General features: G+C 36.9%; 2 protein-coding genes across 2 annotated transcripts in view; both read right to left on the reverse strand.

Moving 5' to 3' along the window:
- Positions 1-1,475: 1,475 nt before the first annotated feature.
- LOC139141858 (superoxide dismutase [Cu-Zn]-like) lies at positions 1,476-10,676 on the reverse strand. Its single transcript, XM_070711598.1, has 5 exons — positions 10,099-10,676; positions 8,583-8,679; positions 6,073-6,148; positions 3,298-3,415; positions 1,476-2,301 (listed from the first exon to the last, which is right to left on the reverse strand). The coding sequence occupies exons 1-5, from the start codon at positions 10,165-10,167 to the stop codon at positions 2,194-2,196; spliced, it is 468 nt and encodes a 155-aa protein (XP_070567699.1). The 5' UTR covers positions 10,168-10,676; the 3' UTR covers positions 1,476-2,193.
- A 2,600-nt stretch (positions 10,677-13,276) lies between these two features.
- The window catches only part of LOC139141862 (probable U3 small nucleolar RNA-associated protein 11), a 248,198-nt gene continuing 247,535 nt past the window's right edge, over positions 13,277-13,939 (reverse strand). Inside the window, exon 9 of the transcript XR_011554264.1 lies at positions 13,277-13,731. The gene's annotated coding sequence lies outside the window, so the exon portion shown is untranslated. The remainder of the gene's footprint in view (positions 13,732-13,939) is intronic.

Here is a 13,939-nt window from a genome sequence, read left to right on the forward strand (position 1 = left end):
GGACCTTTCAAATCTTAATGTCCCCTGCTAGATTATCATCAGTTATCTCATGACAGTTGAAAAAGGTGAAACCAGCAAAGTGAAATCAAAGTCACAAAGTATAGATATAAAAACCAGCATCCGACCATATTAGTATTGTTTAATGTGGACGAGTATCATGACAGGGCAGAAGTTGAAAGTACAGGGTGAGAACACGCGAGGCTTGAGGGGGAAAGTGTTAGAGGTGGGTGTCCTTACTCTTGCATTGAAAATTGTTAGAAATTAATGTGTGCAATGGTAATATCCGAGAGGTGTTTCAATTTATTCTGCACCAAAAATTGAGTAACCCCCCTTCTTCCTCTCAATATTTTGTGCAACCCCTGTAACTTTCAATTTTTTGAGTGCATTGATAAAATGTTATTGCACATGCTTTGTTCTGCAAGTTGTCTGTCATGCCAGGATTTTGTCAGACATTGATCCCCAGGAACGATGCAGCAGTCTGAATTAATAGAGGACAATGACAGAATTTTTTCCAAATGATCATCTTAAATTTAAGAATTTTCACCTCAGTAGCTGAAAACAAGATTACCAGTGAAGTTTAGGAGAACTGTCAACAACACCAGCTTAAGGTTTCAAACATTGTTATTCCAAAACCAGTGGAAGGTACACAATATTAATACAGAGTTCAATTCTGAAGTGCAGTCAAGGAAAAGACTACGTAACAGCAGTCTCCCTCAGTGTGTTTGTGTAAATATGTGGCAATAACTATCGTATAGACACTAGAATTCAAGAAAGTCTGTAGCAGTCACTCATTTCTCACATTCCTGGCTGCTGGGAGTGCGGGATCGAGAGTGTGGGATAAATCGATCCCACACTCTCAGAAACCGTCCCACACTCTGCAGTAAATATTACATGACCTCTGATTGGATGATAAGCAGTCTGTTTTGTTCCACGCACAAAATGTTATCCAATGGCACGACGAGTAACACACGGACTAGAACTACAAAGTAAGCAGGTCAAAGTACAGCGGCAGACGACACAGCTGTCACGATTTTTGATAATATTTGACATGTCCAATATGAATTTAACGCATTTTGTGGTCATGTGAGAAAAAGAATCTCACACACCAAGGACCTGGGATCAGATTTCTCACACTCTTTGGGGATATTTTGTCTCACACTCGCCTGCGGCTCGTGTGAGACAAAATATCCCCAACTCGTGTGAGAAATCTGATCCCAGGTCCTTGGGGGTGTGAGATTCTATTAATCTCAGCTCTGAGGAGTTGGTCAGAAATTAGTCTGAAATGCATCAAGTACCGTAAGTTCATGGATATCCTAAACTATGCTATGTGTTTCCCAGAGGGCTTGCATTGGACAATCAAAGAGAAAAGAATATCCCTAAGAGCATGCTAAATTGCTTGACAACAATCCAGTGATCTTTTGTGAGGTTTTGCCACACTTCAATACTTCACAATTCTACAGTAATAAAACAGACAGTTAAGTTCTCATATTAAGTTTATTTCAGTGACAGTGAAGGTCTTACAGTGAGTTTGACAACAAAAATAGAAGGAAGCGTACAAATGAACTAATATCACCAACATATTGAAGAAACATCACCCACGTCATCGCATGTATCAGTGCCAGAACCTTTTGATATATCAGGCATTATACAATCCCTTTATGTGTATATGTATTTCTGTTTTAGGTCAACAACTTAGTTGACGACCATCTTAACATCTAAACAGACCTTATCTTGGACAGGCTACCACAGATATGTTACCTTACAAATCTTTATATAACTTCTAATTACTACAAAATCAACCCTATTTAACAGTACACTGACTGCAAAGATTAATTTCACCACAGTGTACGGTGTCTGCTAGATGTTACTCAATTCCAATTTTGAGAGGGTCATATGTATTAGCTGTGATTGGAGAAGACAACAACATTGGAATAACACGCATCTAACTGATCTATAATTGGACAAAAAGATTGCTCATTTCCATAATATTCTCAGATTTGAAAAAGTTGCGATGTCTTTCTTCCAGAGCATAAAAAAACTAAACAACATGATTTCTGCTACTTATAGCAATCTAATCAAATTAGCCTGTCAGTGCTAGGTACTATATGGTTGTTTTGTGCGCATTTTGAATGGGGATGACGACACTGGTACAGTATTTGGCGATGGCGATGGCTTGCTGACACAGATTATCATCTACTTGGTGATGCCGATAACACCACATGCAAGACGGCCACCAGCATTGCCAGTCTTCAGGCTCTCCTCGTTACCACCTTTGCCAAGGTCATCTTCAAGTGCATGTACCTACGGTAAATGATACATCAACATTGAAATGTAAATATTCTGTAAGGCATTGATCTCAATCGATGGAAACTTGATGATGACTTTGCTGGCGGCATAGTCATCATTTGACTAAAAGTGAACTGGAACTATTTCAAACTTGATCACTTTGGGATTTAACAATGATCAAATTATGTTTTACATAAAAAGTATTGTTTTTACAAAATTATTAATATAAAAAATTTGATAAACCACGCAACAGTGTTTCAAATATATAAATGCGCCATTCGAAGATGAAAATTGTTCTAGTTTTTCAACAGATTTTTGACTAACAGAGAAATAAAGCGTGCAATTATCATTTATATGACATGTAAACCCGAAAATCTGGAGTGAAAACTATGAAAGAGAGACATGTAATAAAAACATTACAACCAAAACAAGGGACTATGTACCCCAGAGGCAGGAGACCATTTGCTCCTTACGTCGGGCAAATGGTCACCTACCCTCGAGCAATGTCTTCTGTTTGGGCTGTAATATAGAACATTGATGTGTAGATGCTGTCTTCTGTCAGAACAAGTGGATTTGAAATTCAACTGACAGACTGCTGAATTCTGGAATGGATTATACTCTGAGCTTCTATTGGACTAACCTGCAGGACTAAAGGTTTACCTACGCAGTGGTCCTGTTGTTACAGGTTGAGAAATATTCTAATAAATTTAGAACAACGATTGTCACATTTGCAAACTTCAAGCATTATCTAATCACAGGCATTATCTGATCACAAAGCCAACTATTGGATTTTTTCTTCTTCATAATATACACAGCAAAAGGTTTCTTAATGAAAACAGGATTTGAATTTTTTCACTAAAATTTCCTATGCTTCAAGTACACTCATGCAGCTTTGCTGCAAACCTGATGTTTCAAATAAACGAATTGACCAGAAATATATAAAAGGGGATAAAAGGTACAAGGATCCACTACATACAGTAGTTGGAGAAAGACAAGGGAAGGTTAACTTACAACCAGAGATCGTCCGATGATTGAGTGTTCACCAGTTAGACTGATCATAGAATCTGTGATATTAACAGTAGCTATGCCTTCTGCGTTTGCCTCGACATTGCCCAAGTCTCCAACGTGTCTGAAAAGTAAAAGGTACATTGAAAATCACTTACACTGGCCAGTTCTATGGATAGATAAAGTGAACCACAGGGAGCATAGACCTTTTCCCGGTTATCCCACAATGCATTGCAGTGACTTTATCAAACACCACATATAAGCTCAAAACAGCGAAAACATGTTGATTTGTTTTGTACAATGGATTGTTAGAGAAGAATGACATAAATTTGCAATACCAAATAATGCCCCGTGTATAATCTAACCATTAGCAACGAAAATATAGGTCAGGATGCACCCTGTCATAGAGTTCTATGATTAACGTACCCTGCGTGTACCCTACGGCTAAAAAGTTCTATGCATAACGTACGCTTTGTATACCCTGGCGCGCACTGCATCATGGAACCGGTAAAAGAACTATTGGTGGACTATAAGACTCGTCGCATGAGGGCGCTCTTCACGATCCCATCATCATCAGATCATGTCTAAATTAGTTCACATCAGAATCACTCCAAAGGTCACATCAAACTTATTCTGACTTTGGTGCGCCTGGCAGCAGGTTCAGCCTCAGATGCCTGACAATGTGATTGACAAGACTGGTAATTTTCCTAAAGCTAGGCAAGTGTCTGCACCAATTTATTTCAACCATTTTGCACCTTTGGTGTGTCCATGAAAGAAATTGGCTGCTGCATACCAAACATTTGGTATCAACTACTCAGGCCGGGAATCGAGTGCAGTCTTAGAAAGCACTCAATCTGGAGACAGCAGTGTTTATATGATTGAAATTACATTTGTTTAGTTTCCACTGTTACTCAACCCCAACCATGGGTTCTTGTAGAGTTATGATTCTTATGTAAAAGATTTAACACAGCATAAAGCAATACACTAAATATTAGCATAGTCATAGCATGGACGTTACAGCTACAACTATAGTCAACTGCTGAGCATAAGCTGGAAAATGTCCAGTATCATTTGGATCTGTTTATAGAACCAACACGGATTAGGATTGAATATACATTTGGAGATTCACGCTATGATTTAAACAACCATTTGATTGACAACGATTTTCAATGCAAGAGCAACAGTTTCTTATCTAACTTTTCAAATTATAAAGTCAACGAAAAGTTTGTATAAAGTGTATGCGACTTCAAAACTAAGTGCTGTAATCGAGTGTCGATGTATTTAAAATGATGACAACATTGGTTTTTCTAACTTTTTCATCAAAAAAACTCAAAATGGTAGATTTTCAGTAGCTTTGTCCCCATGTTGCTTGATCAGAGCCATCTTGAGTAAAGAGCATTGCAGCCATGTTGCTCCTTTGCATATCTCACCCTCTTTAAAGGCGGAGCCTCCCTTTAAAAGGACGCCAGGGTATGGGAGCGTTCACTGTGTATAAGGACACCAAACAGGCAACACGCGGGAACACGCTCCAGAAAATGCCATTTTTTAGTTTTCCCCGGCCGCAAAAACACAAACAGACTGCCAAGGGTCATTGTGAAGTTGCTGCCGATTGAACTCTGTGGTTGTATTCAAAGTTTAACGCGACTGGAAGACATTTTTTTTAGGAAAATCGAGCGTTTGTGGTGCGGAATCAATGACCGTTGGCGATTTGAACCGACCGTCAATCAAAAGCTTGCATAAACTCTGTTTGCAGGATTAGCAAAATGTGACAAAAGGTTGAGATCAGTTTGTGTAATTAATGTTATAGAAATCAAACATCATACTGGCCATGTGTTTGACTGGGAGGAGAACTTCACTAATGCGAGAACCTGGGATTGAAAAGTGCGGCTTTAACCGGATACAGTACATATCTTACTATCAGGTACCTCAGGGAATGCTTAGATCTCGTGTTCACACAAGCATTAGAATCTGAGACCATTGCAACTGACATTTGAAAGTGATTCTGATTCTGACATTGTTCTGATATTTTCAAAGATGACTGAATGCATCTCAAAGTCATTGTTCTTGCACTCTTCTCAGCACAAAAAAAAACATGAACTTTGTACATATAATGTATAAGGCAAAGCTGAATACATCATGGTGTGCAAAGTTTGCTTTTGTCTGTTATGGACTGGAAAAAGGTACATTGCTATTATTCAATAGCAAGAGTTTTGGCAATGTCAGTGAATTTGTAGATGTTGAAAACATCAGGAGCCACAATACTGGATTTGGATCCATTATCACTAATAATCTGAGGGGATGACTTCACAAAATTCACTGGTATTGACAAAGCTGTGATACAATTCAAAGTAAATTACTTTTAATATTTTAAATTTTAAACAACCAAAGACCTTAATCTCTTTATGGTCTATGGATCTACAGTCATTTGTAAATAATCATGTGAAGTAACAAAAACACTGCTTCTGTATCTTTTGCTCTTTTTGTTCAGTTGCTTTCTTCTCAAGTTTGTGAATTTGTGAGACATTATGACAGGATTATTATCAACAAAAACAATTGAATTCAATATCAGCATGTGCACTGTTTTGTAAGTGAGCTAGGCAGCCAAACAAAATGTCGTTTCAATCATGGTTACTCTGTGGAGTAGAGTGACAGTGAGAGTAACCATGTTTCAATGCATCAAATGATGTTTGGATGGCAACGTGACACTCTTGGCGAAAAAAAAAGAAAACCGCAAGATTTGAGTTGATTTTCTTCACGTGAATGAATAGGATTTTTTAATACCTCTTGTCTTCAGGATCTGTAGGTCCTCCATGGGTTCTGCCATGTGGATTGAAATGTGACCCAGCACTGGTGCAACCTGTGCAAACAAACACACACCAGAAAGTCATGACCCTGTGATCAAAGGTTACATTTGCAGTAGATAATCTGAGGACTAAATCTGTTGCCATGACAGCAATCAGTAACTAGCACATGAGCTGAAACTATATCTTCCAGAATAAAAAATTCATCAAAAGCCGAGTAAGAAAATATTTTCATCATTTTTCCACAAAATTTATGCTGACATTAAATCTAAATAATTCTCTTTCACAACTTTGAAGCTGTATAGAGATTTATGCACATTGCACTACCATATTTTTGCTACAGGAAGAATTTTGTACGGCAAATATGAATTTCTGCAACACTATGGATACATGGTATTTGTTATCAAGTATTCTACACAGCACACAGAATTTGTATTCTATTTTATTCCGTTAACTATATTACAACTGGATCTTATATACACACATCAATGTCATAAATGATGAAAGTATACATATAAAACAATCAACATAACGGTACACAGTCCCTCCACCATGTACCAAAGTGGAGGGACTGAGTGCTGTTGTAACGGAGATCAGAATTGATCATAATATCAATTGTTGCAGCATCATACATGAAGGCCCACTAAATTAACAGTAACCTGCTGTCTGAGATTGGCATGAACAGTTATTACTACAAGCAATATCTATCAGTTCTAAAAATAGGATGTACAACTATTGATATTTTTAACATCTCATACAATATGTACAGGAAGAGTATGCTAATTAATGGCAGATTCAATATCATAATTCAACAATGGTAGTTTCATAGCATTATTTCAGATAACAATTCACAAACCATGCTGAATACCACAACTCCATACAACAGAAGGACTGTCAGCATCGGTAGCAAGCCAATGAGTGAATACATTTACAATACCCTTTGTCTGCAAAATTTGCTTTCCTGTGATTTATTTCAGTGATATGCAAATACAGTAAAGGTCATGTGATAACCCATATGATCTGGTATGCGAGTAAATTTTGCCGAATGTAGGTTATAGTACATCCATTCATAAATCCCCTTTGTCCTTCTTATGTAACACATAATATTAACTGAGTTATACAACATTTGACATACACAAGCATGAATTTGTCTACTCTTCTAGAAGGCTATATTGTACATCAGATTTGCCTTATTGGATTTACTGATGTACTCAGAAATCAGTGAATATGTTTTTATTGTTATGTTGGTGAAGTGAAGATGTAGCTGTCATGTGAGTACAAAACTAACAAACTTGGCATAAGCAGGAATGAGACTTATGCAGAAAGAGAGGAGCTGGTCTCTCTTTCCATCGGTATGAAGATCTAACCACCTTAATTTAAAGGGACAAAGTCGGCCATTTTTAATGAATTTGTTTGATGCAAGACATCCCCGAATTTTAATTTTCAATTACATCACAGTTATTGGAAATGTTGTTATCTTGAAACGGTTACATCACAAGCTTTTATTTCAGATCTCTATGTAATGAAATGTCTACACCAAGGCTACAGGGTTAGTCCATTTTTGCAATCATTCAGTCTATGAACAAAGGACACAAGCTCAGTAACAATGATGTAAAAGACCATGAGCCTTTTTCCTGGACATTTAATTCCTGATATAACAATTTGATAATTTGAATTCCACTTAAAGATATTTTGAAATCAAATGTAGACTTGACTTTCAAGTTGACCTAATGTAATACACCTCACCCTAGTGCCTTTACCTGATTGTAGATCTATATTGTACTCCCTTTTCCTTTGTAATTGTTTTGTCTTGCTAATTTTGTTTTGTCTTTTTACAATGAAATGCAACATTGGAAAGGACAATGGGTCATCATCATAGAAATGCATAAAGCCATATCCCAGAGATCTACTGGCAAAAATCTACGATTCAAATCTTTCAATAAATACTGGCAGCTTACAGGCATGAACTATTTGCCACTTTTATCATGGAGCAAAATCATAAAGAGACTTAAAGTAGTTAAACAGTATAAGTATCATTATGAACTCAATAATTGTTTTAGAAGAATGCATTACAATCATCAAGGGAAGTAAAGATTTACTATTGCTTGTAACTTGCCATGTAACACACACTTTTGTAATATACTATACTTCTTTCTCGTTTGTTTTTTTCTATGATTTTTGCTTTGTCCTTTACAAATGAAAGAACAAAAACTGCAAAATGTGATAACACTGTGTCTCTAAGTAGGTAATCCATAAAGCCATATTCAACAGATCACTTTAACGTGTTAACAGAGATTCTAAAGGCCTAATCTTATTTATCACAATTAACAATGGCTTCAAAATTGTGAAGCCAATACAGAATATTAAAACAATTAAATTATGAACAATTGTTTTAAAAGTACAAAATCATTCCTTCACTTGATAATGTGATAAATATGACAGTTCCTGTCCTGAGAATACCACATCCTGGTTGTCAATGAACATACTTACCATTAGTATTGTCACCAAATTCATGGATGTGGAAACCATGGAGACCAGGTGTCAAAGTGCTGACAGATCCAGTTACCTTGACTGCGCTATCTGGTGCCTGAACAAATCAAACAAAATCAAATAAAATCTAATTTTCTGTAAAATTTGCAAGAATTTATTACCTTTTTCTTACTTTTTGAAGTTGGGACTTGACAGAACACATGTGAACAGCTCTCATTATCTTACTATTTTTCCAATGGCCAAACATTGAATTTTTTTGTAGTCTAGTTCAGATTGAGTTGAGGATGGAATATTGTCAAACCCATGAGATTCTTCCTGATAAACATAGTGAGATTCTAGAATGTTCCATCTGACGAAATGATTTCGCAATAAGCACAAGCAAACTACTGAACACTTCTGGGAAAATATGACTGTCCATGATGCAAACTGTAACATCAGTACACGTTGCATCTTAGTATGCATCTGGTTTTACTTTCACTTTTACTTCACAACCACGTCCCACCTACTACAATTCCAAGTTTTCTACCTTACATAGATTGATGGCGTCAAGATTGGTTACATTCATACCACAGTCGCTTGTGGTTTGATACATTGAAGGGCCGTGGCACTGTAAGCATTAGAAAACTAAATGAAATACAGGTAATGCTTAGAGGTAATGCTCACAGTGTGTCGAACTATAGGCAACTGTGAGTCATACCCACTCCCTTGTCTGTGTACCTTTACTTTCAAAATCACTTGTGGGCGGTTATTTATACACCAACAGTTTTAATATGAATTCAGAGGTATATTAAACACTTAATCTGATTAAACGCTGAGGTGAATCCGAAAAAAAAGCTGCAGAAAATATAACTCCTCTTATCTTTTTTTTTTTTACAGCCATGGTTTGACTTACGGCCAGGGTACATAGTGAGCATTATTTTGCAAGCGTGAATTACTTCCGAACTTTGACCTTAAAAGTTCGATCTACGAAATTATCTACCTCCATGTACTTATCAAGATGAGTGTTCAAACTCTGAAACGTGTGTTTGTTTTCGAAAAAATAACCTGGATGATTACATTTTAACTCAGATAAACATTAAAATGCTTTAAATCCTGACAACAGAAAATTCTTGTTTTGGCGATGAATATTAATCTCAGACTCAGGCGTAGGGAAAATAGATGATGATTCAGCGATATCTATCGCTGAGGTAGCGCCCCCGTAGCGCCTTGCCACCTCCGTGTTCAGTTTTGGGATAGCTATTGGCAGCACAGCTAAGCTTGCAAATAACGAGAATTATGTATGTTGCATCGGTTCACGGCAACTTTCACGCTTTATTCTTTTGGTAGCTCCATGATAATATCCAACTACAGCCCCAGGTAGCCACATTAGAGTGGGACGAGTCTGAAAAGTGGGTTACAGGTCGCAGCATGATACTACGCGCCGGGCAAGCATGTCGCATACACCAGTGTGTGCCTGGAGACATGGTTGACGTACACACAACTAACACGTTGACTTTATAACATGTTACTACCTTACCTCTTGTTCGAAGTGGATAGTTCCATCGATTTTGTCGGCTTTCAACACGCAAACGGCTTTGATTGGCATGATAGCGGAGTTACCTTCTATATAACCTTACTCGTCGAACGTTTGGGATAGTTATGTAGTGGGGTCGTGTGCCAGGGCGAATTGCAACAAACATCGTCACATGGTTCTCAGTCGTGCAGTGTGCAAAATCTGGCTGTACAAACCAGATCTGCGTGTTGAGTGAAAAACGGGGGTACATTGCATCAATGGACGTCCATGAGTCAAAATTAGCGAGCAAAGTCTAGGTTAATACGCGTTTATTTTCCTCTTCTATGTCATATTTCCGAAGCACAGGCGCTCCTCAGCTGGGTAGTCTGCTAAGTAGATCGATTTTCGGCTCGATCTATCGATCCCGTAGTCGTTTTGCCCGCCACTGCAACCATTATGAGGGCATATCGACAGCGGGATCTATAGATCGAGCCGAAAATCGATCTACTTTGCAGACTACCCTGCTAAGGAGCGCCTGTGTTCCGAAGACTGTCAGAAAGCATGGAGCTACTCTTTTGGTAGCTCCATGCAGAAAGTGAATTGTACCCACTTCTTGTTTACCCCAAACGTAAAGGGACTGGTCAGTTTCTCGGAGGGGGGGGGGCAACCCTGTTTTTGATAATGGTGATGTGAAAGGGTCACCATGTTTTGGAAGGAATGCTCAATAGGAGATCAGTGTGTTTTCAATTGTTAGATATACCAGCCCACAATCACATAATCGTATGAAACAGCCCCAAATAAAATCATTCAGTTGCAGTATATCAGAGATACCCGCGATATCTAGATGTTCGCAAATTGAAAGTCTGTTTTGCAGTCTCTGAAGTCATTATGCTGAAATCTGCAATTTGATAATAAAACCTGATCCTTGACTGTTTTCTCTTTAAAATTGTATGAGAAAGCAGCAAGAATATTATACATTGATACACAGTCACATATACATGATAAGGGACGGACCATTAGATCTTGGGAGGGGGTGGTCAAAAACAGGAAAAAAAAAATTTCAGAGCAGAAAGTTAGGAAAAAAAAATCTTCAAACTAGTTTGCAAAATAAAAAAAATAAATAAGAAGACAAATGCGTAAAAAAAAAATCTGCAAAAGTCTTTAAAATCTTGAATTTTTTTTAGATTTTACCGACAGGAAGCAACTTTCTGTATTTTTAGTACATCCTCCAGGCACATTTTTAATTTTAATTTATACATTTAGAGTGACTGTATCCCTTATACTGGAAGTTGTGATTATCTTATCTTTTCAGGACTTTTGTATTCTGATCACTTGAAAATTATAAAATTATAGAGCCTGCTTTCTACTTCTTTCCTGCGTATAAATCAAGCAGGTACACTAGGTAAAACATTGAAATATGGTATCGTTGTCAAGACAGAAAGTTGTATTTGCCTTTTAAGATCAAGGTAAACAGATGCAGGCCACATTAGGTTCATTTTTTTCACAGCATTTTATTGCAATGACAAATACAAGAATGGGTGAACAAGTAGAAACACGTCAATAATGATAAAACAACATATCAAATCATTATGTATTATTTTGCTTTTAAAAAGGCATTTTCAATTTTTTTCTCAAAAAACAGCCTCAAAAAACAACAGCAACACATTTTTTAACATTCAACAATGCACTACGTAGAATGCCATCTAATCCAACAAATCCCAACACAAAGACACACAAAAGGGTTGAACTTTGAAAGTTTCTCGATAGCAAATACTGAATAAATCTGCATGAATAATCGTTTGTGTGTAGCAAATGCTGAATGACAATTATCTGAAGAATTTTCCACCACAAAAAAGAGCATGATTTAAACAAATCTTAAGGGACTTATGTAGCAAATTTCAAAGAAATTGGACAAGCCCTTTCAGAGAATACAGATTTTTTGACCATGAATGGCACAAATTGCCCTAAAAAGACAAATATTGAAATTTCACCACATCTATACACATCCAATCAATTTGGACATGCTGCTACAGAGAAATAGATGTTTTGATCAAAAAAGGGCAACAATTGCTCTAAAAACACAAATATGCAAATTTCACTGTATTTTGCAAACAGATTCTCAGCTTGTCAAAATCAATTGTAAATCATGAGATATGCATGATGTTTGGTGGGGTGAATGTAGGCATTTCAACCAAAATAGTCAATTTTCAAAACTATAGGAAGCTACTGAGGAGCAAGAAGACCATGTTTCAGAGGAAGATGTGTAATCTGAAAAAAATGCTCCCCAAGTGCCACCAAATAACACCATTTTAATCTCTATTTTTCAAAAGCTCCAACAGCAGCAGGGGGGACACACCCCTCCTGACCCCCATCTGCACCACATCTTTGCCCTCTTTATCTTCAGACAGCGACGAACAAAAAAAAATTATAAATCTGAAAATTTACTCTGAAAAAAAACATTTGCACAGCTAATCTCAATTGGAAAAAAAAATTAAGAAATTTACAATTGTAAAAAAAAAAAATTTTCACAATTGCATTGTGACCACCCCCCCCAAGGTCTAATGGTCCATCCCTAAGATAATTTTCATTCTCATACCTTCAACTGAAAGGGAATTGTTTCTCCATGTTTCAGGTTTTTCATTGAAAGGTATATGTTTGTAATGCATAAAATGACCACTATTAAACCAAGGATGATTTTTGTTAGAGCTTTCTTTCACAGTCTCTAAGAAAAAAGTCCTTTCTCATAATAATCTGGCTCCTCAGGGCTTGTTAGGTTGAACAGTCATTAAGTCCACTTTTTGCCACTTCTGTTGGTGGTTTTGGTGTTAAAGGGCATAATAATAGACTTGTAATGCGCCTAATCTCTGAACAGAGCTCTAGGCGCAATAAGATAATTAAACTGGTTCTCTATTCTCCTATACAACTGTCAGACATACCAAGAATTTTACCAAGCACAATCAGTCCCTTAAGCATGCCCTTATTCAAATAACAAAGTCATAAACATGACCAATATCAATTCACAGTCAATATTTGCGACACTAGCAAGTAGCTACACCCGGATGTGCCATGGTTGGCTGAGTCATAGTTACTTGGAACACCTCAAATGGCATAATTATTACAACATATATACCTGTCCTGCAAGAGCTGAATTTCCAGTAATAGAAGTTCTAGGATTTAAAATATTTATATACCCCACAGTACCATTTTTATTTAACATTTTTTATTTCTATACAAAAAAGTGATATCACGAAAAAATAAAACTTGAATTAGTTAAGATAATACATGTTTTGTCAAGAAATAGTATACTTCAAGGAGTACACTCTTAGAATGGTGGTCACGAGACAACTGTACACTGTCCTGTAATTTATTAACGGTCATGACCTACTCAAAGAAAGTTCAACAAAAACATTCGTTGACCTCCTACAAAACTGATAAGATATTAATATTCAACACCGGTGGCACTTAAATTAGTCCACATGTCTAAAATGACAAGCTTTGGCTTCAAATGGCAGTACAAGCTTTAACATACATTTCCTACTTGCAGGTAGACTCAGAACCAGGAACAAATTCAAAAATTTCTACATATGAAAATCTCAGACGCTCCACAATTTTATGAAAGTGTGTATGTATTTGGACACATACACAATTCTTTTTAGCCTTTTGATGACGTGTGAATTACCTACACTCCTGCCAACATCTACATGCACTCACAAAAACCACCCAAAGCATTGATGTCAAATGGATATAAGCACGTATATGTTCCATTGTGGTGTGCATGTTAAAATTGCCAATGCACATTTCGGTCCATGTCGGCTTTTTTTAAGTTTATATATTTTTTCTGATTTTTTGAAGTAGCAAATCTAAA

This window comes from Ptychodera flava, chromosome 10 (assembly GCF_041260155.1).
Source record: "Ptychodera flava strain L36383 chromosome 10, AS_Pfla_20210202, whole genome shotgun sequence".
NCBI classification, from domain to species: domain Eukaryota; kingdom Metazoa; phylum Hemichordata; class Enteropneusta; family Ptychoderidae; genus Ptychodera; species Ptychodera flava.

Bases quoted from the DNA above. Each gene is read 5' to 3' on its own strand.
- LOC139141858 (XM_070711598.1), bottom strand. From the start codon at position 10,167: ATGCCAATCAAAGCCGTTTGCGTGTTGAAAGCCGACAAAATCGATGGA. The intron at 6,149-8,582 runs GTAAGTATGTTC...TTGTTTGCACAG, and splicing joins ATTTGGTGACAATACTAATG to GTTGCACCAGTGCTGGGTCA. The intron at 2,302-3,297 runs GTAAGTTAACCT...CATTTACCGTAG, and splicing joins TCATCGGACGATCTCTGGTT to GTACATGCACTTGAAGATGA.